The sequence below is a fragment of the Lycorma delicatula genome, chromosome 1 (assembly GCF_047948215.1).
Source record: "Lycorma delicatula isolate Av1 chromosome 1, ASM4794821v1, whole genome shotgun sequence".
Taxonomy (NCBI): Eukaryota; Metazoa; Arthropoda; class Insecta; order Hemiptera; family Fulgoridae; genus Lycorma; species Lycorma delicatula.
Genome location: NC_134455.1, coordinates 301,915,451 through 301,928,325, shown reverse-complemented (window position 1 = coordinate 301,928,325; position 12,875 = coordinate 301,915,451). Strand labels below are relative to the sequence as shown.

Sequence of the window (12,875 nt, the reverse complement as noted above, 5' to 3'; positions counted from 1 at the left end):
ATGAGGTTTACTTACAGGATTTTGAAGATAAAATTATTTATGGCATTATTCTTACACATGATATCCTATTATGGACTATGTATGTTGATGATTTTTTTGTAGGTTATAATCCCATTACACACAATGAACATTTAATAATTTTGAATAAAATTAATTTATATTATAATTTGAAATTTACTTTTGAAATTGAATAGAAAAATAAATTTTCAAGATGTTTGCATCAAAATTAACAAAAATAATCAATTTGCAATGTCAGTATATAGGAAACCCACAACCAATAAAATGATAATACATAGAAATTCAAATCATCCGTGGTCACACAAAATTAGTACATATACTCACATGACAGCATGTTAAAGATTTTAAATAATACAATGTTTTAAATTTTAAAAAAAATTATTGACTGAACAAATATTCGTTTTAAAAATTTTAACAAATCATGTATTTTATTATGTAAATGTAAAAATGAAAAATAACTGAAGATGGGCTTAGGTCTGAAAGCGCTTTGAAAAAAAAAAAAAGTTAGTTAAGAGTGTTCTTTAATTATGTGGAGTGGTTGAATAAGTTTAATATTATATAATTAGCTAGAATTTACGTACAGAGGAAATATGTACTACAAAAAATTTAATTTAAATAAATAAATAATTATATATAAATACATTACACTCATCAAAAATGATTTTGTTAAGTGAGAGTGAATAACTGAGTCTTATAGTATATTTCATGCCGATTTCAAATATGAAATCAGAATTTTTCAGGTTTAGTTTTTTGTAACAACAATTCTTACTTTCAGGTAGTATCATGCATAGCATTTTGAGAACATAATTTATTATATTATTTATCAACTACATAGATTTTGTTTATTTATTACAGTCCCTTAACTGTTGTCACATTGATTTATTGGAAATTAGTCATCATGTTTATTATTTACACTAATTAAAATGAACAAGAATGCGACTCATTTTTTACTATAAACATATATCCACTCAATAGTTAATTTTGTCATTATATTTACTTATAAACTGTCATGCAGACTAGAGAAATATTTTTAATTCTCATTCATGTGCAAGTTCTTGTGCGTGTTAACATTCAGTTTTGTAGCTGACTTTCGTATTTGCAGGTATATTTTGTTCAGTAAAGTGTATGTTTATTAAATTAGTATATTTATAAAGTGTTTCTTCTTAAACAATGTGATTTATTGTACTGTATTAACAATGCCTCGCAGTTGCAATAATCATCAAAACAATTTCTGCTATATCTGTGGTGAGGTAACAATGAACGTTGTCTCAGAAAAGAAATATAACTCCACTGACAAAAAAGTCATATGAATTTTGGATGTAAATTAGGTGATCAGGAAAAATCTTAGGCTCCTCATATTTGCTGTGCTTCTTGTGTAACGTTGTTGACTGGTTGGCTAAATGGATCTTATCACATGCCATTAGCAACTCCAGTGGTTTGGAAAGAACTGAAGGATCACATCACAGACTGTTATTTTTGTGTAATATATATATATATATATATATCTATTAAAGACTAAATTAGATATATATATATATATATCTAATTTAGTCTTTTGAGATGATCTGTAGGTTTTAGTTCTTTTTTTTTTTGGGAGGGTGAAAAACATTTTTGTGTAATCATTGCTCGGAACAAATGTATTGTAATATATTACATAAAAAATAATTCAATAATTATTAAATAGTCAAATACAGATGCACCGTCTTTGATAACATCATAGTGTTTCCCAAAATATCTTTGATGTTAGCTCCCAATTTAAATTTACTATGCAATATCACATAACATACACAGTCCACAAGGATGTGGTGTATCATTAGTTGGTAGTCTCAGTGAACACAAACAGATGCAATGGTACGATTAATTAGGTGTCCATGTTAAGATAAGTATGTCCAATTTGTAAACAGAAAATAATAACCTCCTGTCGACAGTTATTCTGGAGTGAAGAGCTCCATGGTAGCACACTATCCTTGATGTATCGGAGTTTATTATGTACTGTAGCAATCCAGTCACCTTGCCACCTTCCTCGAAGAATGAGTTTAATAGAATTAATAAAATTGGCAGTAGCTTAACATGAAGAGTGAAAGACGGTTGGCTACATGTATGTTTAGCAGCAAAATCTGCATGTTATTAACTTGGAATTCCCACATGGCTAGGGATCCAGCAGAAACTCACTTGTGTGTTTTGATCGTTCAACTCAACGATTTCATTATGAATTTCGGTGATGATAGGATGTCTAGAATACAAATCTTCTAAAGCTTGGAATGTGCTACATGAATCGCTACAAATAAGCATGTGACAGTATTTTGGGTTAATGATATTCAAAGCCCTACTGATGGTGTACAGTTCAAGCATTGCAGATACTTCTCACATTGCTTCAGTTCTTGAACATATATTATTACATTGTAGGCAAAAAATTTCAGTTACTTTCTTATAGCTATTGTGCTAACATTGTATTAACTTTGATGGACTTTTGGCCATAGCATCTGAAATATCAAGCAACTTCTGTTCATTTAGTTTAGGTGGTCTTCCACTTCGATCAGGGTGTTCAATAGAGCATGAAATTTTTACATCCTTGTACAAAGTAAAGGAAGTATTGTGATCGCGGAAAATTTCAGTTTTCAGATTTCAACAGAAATATTCATTTTGACTAGTTTCAGTGTGACGTCTGTACATACATACGTATGTATCTTGCGAAACTCAAAAACAATTAGCCATAGGATGTTGAAATTTTGGATTTAGGACTGTTGTAACATCTAGTTGTGTGCCTCCATTTTGATTACAATCAACTGTACCAAAAGTGTCCAGAAAAGCCCAAAATCGAGAAGATTTGGATTTGGACTTTCTTAACTGCAGTAATAAGCCCTCAATGATAACTTTTCAGTGATATATCATAAGTGGTAGTTATTTTCATTGGTTCCAGAGTTATAGCTAAATAAAATTTTAATTAATGAAATATTTGGACTTACAAGGGTACAAGGGCACATTGGTTCAAATCTGACTTCTTTTCTAACTTTTTTTTTTTAAATATATAGATTTATTAATAATTATTAACCTCTGATTGTAAAAAATCTTTACAATAAATAATAATTCAATAATAGTAATAAAAACAAAAAAAAATCAGAAGTTATTAGTAAAATAAAATTTTCTATACTTTTAAGAAGTGTATATGTAATATAATAGGCGTAAAGGAAGTCATGTGGTGTCTACATGAGATTTTTCAATAAAAGTTCCAATTGCATTGTGGTAAGGAACAGGAGTATTTGGAAACTTTTCAAAAAACGTTTGCTTCATTAAATCAGTATACTTGTCACTTTCACAAAAGACATGTTCAACAAGAAAAATTCATTCCTCTACCAAAAGAACAGTTATATTTTTAGCAATTATTGATTCTGATAAACGAAACAAAGCATGTTAATCAAAACTCAACAACTACCATCTTGGTTTATTCCTGAGCAAAGCCTAATGAACCCACAGGATAACCAGTGCTGGAAGAACAGAATGCACCACTTAATTCTAAAGTGTACTGCACAGCAACTTTCCAAACGCACTGTATATTTTATTAACTGAAATTAATCTTTTTAAGATTCATATTATTCCACTGTGTTGTTAAATTATAATTAAATTCTATTAAATACACCACTTAGTACAGAATAATGTAATAATATCTTTCCTTAATTTTTTTGAAAGTAGTTTCATGGATTCTACATCCTCAGTCATGATTGAAATAATTCAATTATTGCATAATAAAAATTTAAAAATAAAATACTAAAATAATGAAAATGCATATTAATTTACACAAGTGTTGTTTATCTGTGGCAGTTTTTATAAGACCATCTTCCTCAAACACTATGTAATGGTTTATCAAATTAAAATTTTTTGTATTTATATACATATGTAATATTTTTCTAATATATTTAATTTTATGTCATCTTTATTAATTTCTAATATTTCTAGATTTGTGTTAATATGAGAAATAGAATGTTTATAACAAGGTGTGCCACATTTGATAAATCTAATTTTATTATTTTTGTAGTTTCTATTATGTTCAAGAAATCTACTTTGAAAGGATATATTTGTTTATCCTACATAAATCATCGCAATCATTACATTTAATTTTATAAATTCCACACAGACTATTTATTTTACTATTATTATTATGTTTGTCATTTTAAATATTCTATTATGTGGTTATTAGGTTTGTAAACTGGTTTAAATATTTCTTTATTGTAAGTTTTAGTAATGTTTTCTATGCGTATAAATACTTTAGCGTATAAATACTTTAATACATTTTTCACTCTTTAAGTGTCTTATGTATTGGTTGTAAGGTAGTGTATTCTCTTATTGTGTTTTGATAGATGTTTTTTATATTAGTGATTAAAATAGTATCATATCCATTTTCAATTTCTATATGTTTTATGATGTTTATTTCATTATTTTACATTTCTTTGATATTATGGGTGTATTTGATTTGATTAATAGAGGCATTAATCATATTTGTATAAGTGTTAATTTTATGAGACCATGGGTGATTTAATTTTTTAGCTATGAATTGTTATATTATTAGATGTAGTTTTTCTATATACTGATGTTTCAAATTTAGTAGTCCTTGTTCATTTTAATACTGAAATCTAAATAATTTAATATTCTATTATCTATTTCAAATGTGAATTTTAATTTTCCACTATAAGAATTTAATTTGTTTAATATTATTAGATGTTCACTGTTTATTACTGGGTTATATATAATAAGAGTATCATTATCATTTTGTGTCCATATTAAAACTTTAGGTGTCTGAGTAATGTCATATGCTAATTTACTCTCAAAGTCCTGTAAATATATTTCTAGCATAATTGCTGATAGAAAATCCAACAGGTAAGGTATTTTTTTGTATATAATACTTGTTATTTTTTCAAAATAGTTTTGTTGACATATATTTCTTAAAATAGTGATGAAACCTTTTATACATTTTGAATTTTCTTGGTTACTTTTTTTATTTTTTATTATTTTTATGATATGGTCTAACATGTATCCTAGATACATGTTAGTTATATTATAGCTAATCATTCTAGTACCTATTTTACATTTAAGTTATTTACTAATTTGTAAAATTTGTTTAAATTAAATGTATTTAGTAAATTCATTCTATTCTTAAGATTTTTATCTATTATTTAGGAGATAATGTAACAGGAGGCTGATCACCATTCTTGAAATGAGTAACTTGTTTCATTGCGAAAAATTCTGTCATAACTAACTGAAATAAAAACGCACAACAGAATTTAAAAGAACAATGCCACCAACCCAACAATGTCATGCAATTCAAATCCAATGTTCTTTTTGTGTCACCCATTATATACAGAAATTTTAATCCTGTATAATCTTACCTCACCAACTGAATATCCAAGTTGTCTAGCTCTAACAATCATTTCCATTTGGAAAACATACCCTTTTGAAACACAAGAAGCTACAAGCTTTTCTAAGACATCTTTTTTATACAATCTGAAAAAATAATTAAAATTACTTTTATTAATAAAAAGAAAAAAAGGAGGCAGGTAAAATATGAATGATTTATTCTACTCTTTACTATAATAAAGGATGGAACAGTCTTTACAATACGTAAGTGTTGTTTTGTCTACTGCTGTCTAAAAAAATTTATAACAGTATAACAGACCTTAAGCAATTGCAATATAAATATGTCTGTTTATATATAACATATATATAAGTTTATATAAATATGTATGTTATTTGCTAATTCTACTTCGGTTTTACCATTTGTTCCTTGTTCAACTTTTGCTATTATTGCCATGATGTTGTTTACGCTTACTGCACATAATTACTTTTATCAGATTATGTTTTTCCTTGCTATTATGTTGTTTTATCAGTTAGAAGAATACTGTAGACTTTATCCTTGTGAGCATTAAAATTTCTAGACTTTCATTTACTTTACAATTCAATTTAACATCACCAAAAGAATCTCAAAACACACACAGTTTGCTCCATGAGAGGCATATCCTCCCAACTACTGCAGGCCTGAAAATGAATTTATTTTGAATAAACTTACTGATTACTGTAGGCTTAAAACCAATCTCTTTAAGGTAATTATAAAAGAAGTCCAACATTTTACACATTTGATTTAATTTCAGAGTAAAATTTAGCTTTTATGAAAATTTGATTATTTAAGGGTACATCTGTAATTAAGGATAACATCTTTTTTCCCTGGTGTTAATTAGAGCTCTTTCGGTTTAACCACTCCTTTTAAAATTTTATTTAGTTTAAACCCTTATGGGCTTTAATCACGATTACTGCTGACTTATCCTGTAGACATCTTTGGCATAACTAACAACAACATAGCTGTTCAGCTACAGAGAACAACGTAACTAGTATTCTTCAGTTATGAGTGGTTTAGTGTAATGAGGGCTTTCCCATTCACATTTACTAATTATTTTTCTCCCCCTTCTTTTGTCTCCCTCATAGCAGAGAGAAAAAATACTTTCATGGCTGTAGCTTATTCCCAAAGAGTTACATAAATTCAATGTCCCTCCACAAACTTCCGCCATATTCACAACAGCTGAAAGTACATTGCAACCAGATATAAATTATCTTACTACTTTTAACTCATTTTAACCTATTACTTATCATTTATTTATTACTTTAAAAATGATAAATACTAGTCAAAATATTATACACTTGAGAGTTCTACCCATTAAATGCATTTAGAATAGTTAAAATACTGGGGTTGGGGAAAACATTTCTTCATATTCTCCTAGCTTTAGGATTGTATAACTCTAGTAATATTATTCAAACCTGGCAATTTACCAGGTTTTGAAAGGTGATATATCACTAAGTACTTTTAAAATGTTGCAGATTTTATTTATGTATTTAAAAGTTACGTCACAAAATGAATGAATAGAAAGAATAAATTTGATACATTTTAATATTTTATCTTAAAAAAGGGAAGAATGCGACTCAGGCTGCTAAAAAAATTAGCAATGTTATGGATGTGATGTGATGTGTTATCAGTGTGTGTCACACAAAGATGATTCGAACATTTTCAATCTAGAAATTTTAATGTCAATGACGCATCTCATTTTGGTTGGTCAATGACAGAAAAAATAGATGAAATCATGGAAAAATTGGGCAAAACTGGCACATTCATGTTTATGATGTGATGCACTATTACCAGTACATATGACATAAAGCTGGTTCAAGCATTTTCAACCTAGAAATCTTTATATCAATGATACATCTCATTTTGGTTGCCCAATGATAGAAAAAGTCAATAAAATCTGGAGAAAATTGAGCAAGACTGGCACATTAGCAGTCGTGATATCAGCAAAAAAGTTTTAAACCATTTGAAGAGGGTAGTATACAAAAAACTTCTTATTTAAATGCCACATGATTTAACAATAATATATTTAATGGCTTGAATTTCCATCTGTGAATCATTGCTAAAATGAAATTGAACCATTTTTGTACTGGTATATTATGGGTGATAAAATAGGGTCATGTATTACGATGCTAATATAAAAAAGATCATGGTCAAAGCAAGATGAACCTCCACAAATGATGGCAAAGCAAAAAAAAAAATGAATTGACACCAAAAAAAGTGATGTTACTGTGTATTTCTGGTGGGATTGGAAAGCAATTGTTTTCCATGAGCGCCGCCACCCAATCAAACAACTGATTCTAATCTCTACTGTAACAAATGGAAAGATTATTTTAAGCGATTGAGAAAAAGAGACCGGAATTGAACGATAGGAGAGATGTCATCTTCCATCATGACAACGCACAATGGATGATGCGTTGTCAATCCACACATATTTGCTGACTCATCAAAAATTAAGAAAGCTTAGCATGGGAGTTTTGAAGCATCCACCATATAGTTCTGACCTTGAGCTATCAATCTACCATATGTTTAGGTCTCCACAGAACTATCTTACCAGTACAAACTTGGCTTCAAATGAGGCCTGAAAATCAATTATCAGCCTTTTTCATCCTGAAAAGACAGATGTTCTATAGTAATGAGATTATGTTTTTATCTCAAAAATGGCAAAAAACAGCACATATATATATATAAATGAAATATAAATAACATTAAGTTTTGCATTACAATTTGAAGAAACGTTTTCCCCAATTCCTTATCACAGTGATGACAGTGAATGGATGAGGACAATGAACTTTTAAAAAAGCCGGCTAGCAAGACATTTTCTGCTGTTAGCCAAGTATACCTCTCAGTTGTTGTAACATATATTAAAGAGATTAAATGGGGGAAAAACCATTCTGGAAACAACATAATGGCATGATCAAATAATCTTCTCCCATAGAATACAGTGAAAATTTCTGCATTAGAAATCAGTCAAATAAGTAGTAACTTAAAATATTTCCACTAGTAGTTCTCACAAGGTTATTTCGCATGAACTTAATCAAAATGTTCATCATTCAAGTAGATGTGACTTACAGTAGGGTTTTAAATAAATTTCACTTCTAAGTAAGTAAGAATCCTCTCTTATAGTACAAATCCTGAAAAGACAAAATTTATTTTTTCAGGTATGCTGCCGCTAATATGAAATCTTATTTAAATAAACCCCTAGAATTATGTTTTTTATTAATGTACTTTAACATGAACTTTACTATTATAAATTAAAAAAAAAAGTTAATTAGCAATACAAATTGGAACTAGGATTTTTAAAAAGACCAATCTCAAATACATTAAATGATCAAAAACCTAACAAAAACTTTATATATATATATATATATATATATATACATATATATTTATGCAAATAAATACCTGAAACTGCCAGTCAAATCAGACGCACCAGGACGCAATAATAATTGTGTTAAAAAGTTAGCACCTCTACTAATTAATTTTCTTTTAAAATCCCATCCATAAACACCACCGCTACCTTTGTAACGAGTACCAGACACCACATCAAAATCACATGATTCTCTTAAAGCAATCATTTGTGGAATAAATTTTGGCTGAAATTATAAAGAAATATAATCCATGTTTATAAAATACAGGATAGAAATCAATTAGAAAGGAAACAAAACATCCAAAAGTGTTAAGAGGAAGCATTTTATCCAGCAATATTGACAAATGTCTCAAGGATTAATTCTTAATTATGGTACTCTTAACCGAATAATAAGTCTTTAAACAAAAATTATTCAATGAAAAAAATTGATTTGAGTGTAAGTGTATTTAAATATTCATAAACAAGGTATGATAAAAAAACAAGAATTTTTAACTCTGTGTCCTGTCTTTTGAATTGTATTCATCTTTTTTCCATACAACAACAGGACTGTCTATAGTGAAAATCAATATTTTCAGCCATATTAGATGCATTCAAATTCAAATTTTGGAACAAAGTAATTAATTGGTAATGTATAAAAATAATAATAATTTTTTTTTTTTTTTTGTTTGCGGAGGGAGGTGGAAATACATTTATACACGGAGTGTCGGGCTCCCGGTGATGGTATTATCCAATCACTATCAGCAGACTACCGACTAAAACCACCCCCCTTTCTTCCAGGACTCGACCTGGAACCGTTTAACACATTATTTCCGGTCGAGTCCTCCTATACTAGCCTGATTAGGTGCTACCTAATTTTCAGGACTATCCAGGTCAACATTTTTGGCCCTGAGAATGTTGTCGACAAATTGGGCTACACTTTCCCAGTTGCTCAGGTCACAGAGCATCATCGCAACCACGTTGTGGGGACTCAGTGCTCCGAGATCCGCCTCTAGTGTCCCTCGATGTGCCGCCCACCGAGCACATTTGAAAAAGGTGTGCTCCGCGTCGTCCCGTACACCGGGGCAATACAGGCAGTCGGGGGACGGCGCTTTCCCTATGACATGGTGGTAAGCGCGGAAGTACCCGTGACCCGTTAAAAATTGGGTCATGTAGTACTCCACCTCTCCATGTCGTCGCTCCGTCCACGGTCTGACCAGAGGGATAAGCCTTGCGGTCCATCGTCCTCTGGTCTCGTGGTCCCAGGTCTCTTGCCATGCGAGTGCGTTCCTCGTTGGCAATGGTCAACCGGTCTTCGCCTGCCCGTCGCCTCCTGTAGATCACCTGACGCTCCCATGCTAAAGTAGCAATGGGTATGACATGACGCCGGCGACCACAAGTACTGCAGGCTCGGAGACCGTCCGATACGCGGAAGCTACTCGCAAGGCTACGGTGCAGTCTTGCGAGCCGCAAGCCGGTTTCTCGCAACTCTTAATGCCTGGGCCTACACTTCCGACCCGTATAACAGGATGGAATGCACCGTGGATATCAGCAATCCCCGTCTGCTGGCCTTCGGTCCACCGACATTCGCCATAAGCTGGCTGAGAGCAGTTACGGCTCTCGCAGCTTTGTCGGCGGCTGTACGAAGCTGCTCAGCAAAGCTTAGTTTCCGGTCAATCATCATACCGAGGTACTTTGCGGCCGGCTTGGTTTCGACAACCTCTACCTCTACCCACAGGAAGAGAAGGGTGTCGATACACTTCTTCGTGAGAACTACGATCTCCGTTTTGCTGAGGGCTAGAGACAACCCATGGTCGTCCAGCCAGGCACCGACTCTGTGCATGGCTCGACTGAGCCTTAGTTGGGCGCGCTCCACGTTGCGGTCTGCAACAAGTAGCGCAACGTCGTCAGTGTACCCAACCAAGCCAGATAATTCAGGCATCTCCAGCCTCAGCAAGCCATCGTAGACGACGTTCCAAAGGTCGGGGCCGAGAATCGACCCCTGCGCCGCCCCTGACGTGATCGTAGTCCTACGCCAGCCTGCTGCGGTCTCGTAAATGAGACCGCGGTTCCTCAGGTATGCGTCTACCATTCTGAGAAGGTATTGAGGCACATGGAACGAATGCTCCAAGGCCCGAATCATATCGCTCCACCGTGCGGAGTTTTTTACGTCCAACGTAACGAGGACAACACGTCGCGAAAATTTATTGTGGTCCTCTGCTCGCCGCACTGCCTCAACAACCTCCTGAATTGCGTGTAGGGTCGACCGACCCTGCCGGAAACCGTACTGATTAGGTGACAGGCCACCTGCCTGATTAATCGCCGCAACCAGTCTTTTCTTTAACAGCTTCTCCAATACCTTCCCAGCTGTGTCAAGCATACACAATGGGCGGTAGGAGGACGGCGACTCTGGGTTTTCTTTTTTATTATTCTTAAATTATTATTATATTGGCTTCAATTTGTGTTAAGAAAATGTATACAGATCCAGTAGATTGAGTTTGGGTTAATTTTGCTCAGTTATATGTTTTTCTATGATTTCTCATAATCCCATGATTAACATAATCACATGATTTCTTTCTATAATTTTATTTCATTCATTGTCTCATCTGCATCTTTCCCTCATTAGAATGATTAGTATACAATAAGAAAACTATGAAGTTTTATTTCAACCTGTGTAATTGTATGACTTCATCATATGGGTGGAAAGAGGGCTGTAAGATTAAAGTTTGAGAACCATTCTTAGAAATTTGTAGAATTTTCTTATAAATAACTTTCTAGAATAATAAACAAAATTACCTTTTAATGATCATTTGAACCAATTTTATATTTAACAGATCTGTTTGTTGACTTATGTTAGTACTTTCAAACAGTTTTGTGCTCTTCAGCAATGAAATATTACACTTTGACTCCATTTTTCAGTTGCTTTTGAGATTAGGTTAGGAAGATATATTTTTTTAGAAGTGGTCTTAAATTTCATTAAATTTTAACTATGTTTCCTTATTTGCAAAGACTTGCATAATTTGTTTTCTTTATTTATATATATTTCATAGCTGTAATACATATTATAGGAAATCTGATATGCATCATTCCCAAAAAAATATCATTCTTTTGAATAAAAAATTTCCAGATTAGAAGTGAAGTGGTTTCCTGCAGTCTTTTTCACTGAGTGGAATACATATTACAAATCACTGTGAAACCTTCCACATTGGAGGTGATATATAGCTTTTTATATAGTATCTTCACTTGTAAGTGTATTTTCAAGTACTTATCTATAAATATCTTTGTAGGTACCTTCACTCTGTTTACCACAGAATCTCAATGCATAATGAATACTATTACTCTCAGAGAAACCAACTGAGATTTATACCACTTGTACCTCAAAATACTTTATATGAATAAAAAAATAATACTGGAAAGTAGAGTGCATAAAATCTATTAGTATAACCCTTTTCATTGAGAAACAATATAGGATGTAGACTTTCTCAATTCAGTAGGAGAGCATTGTGCATGTTGAACAACCAGCACTGTACATGCAGAAAGAACTAAATTACTTATCTAACAGTAAATATTTCCTTTATATTTACTTAAAGAGGGAAGTATTGTTATTGAAAAAAAATCAAAAAATGACTAAAATCTTGATGTGCAAAAGATTAATGTTTGTATGTATGTGTTTGTTTATTTTCATAGTAAGAATTTCATTTCAACTTATTTTTCATTTTTATCAAATTAGATTAAATATCAATCTTCATATGACAAAAACTCATTTATCACCCAAAAGATCAGCATAAAAATGTTTATAATTACTACACTTTTCCCTTCACAGGAATAATTAAACAAAGTAGATTACAACTTTAAATAAATTGAATGCAGCACAACAATAAATATTTAACATTTTGAAGTATGTCTCTTTACTGAGTCCCATAGTAATTTGATTTCAAACTGCAAATTAGTTGTACTAAATAGAGAATAGTCAATAGTATTCCTTTAAGATGACAGAAACTAACAAAGTTAAGATCAAGTAGAAGGAATTACTTAAAGGCACAAGTGAGTTAAAGTTACGGTTTTAGTTTGCTTTGCTTTATGTTGTTTGAATTAAAGCACAATAGAATAAGGGTCTAAGATGTTAGT

At 31.7% G+C, this 12,875-nt stretch overlaps 1 protein-coding gene across 1 annotated transcript in view; it reads right to left on the bottom strand.

Annotated features, from left to right (window-relative positions):
* Dpm1 (Dolichyl-phosphate mannosyltransferase subunit 1) overlaps positions 1-12,875 on the bottom strand; it is a 71,772-nt gene that overhangs the window by 750 nt on the left and 58,147 nt on the right. The window contains exons 4-5 of the mRNA XM_075380298.1: positions 8,807-8,997; positions 5,400-5,514 (exon numbers count right to left, since the gene is read on the bottom strand). Coding sequence (XP_075236413.1) covers positions 5,400-5,514; positions 8,807-8,997 — 306 coding nt within the window. The remainder of the gene's footprint in view (positions 1-5,399; positions 5,515-8,806; positions 8,998-12,875) is intronic.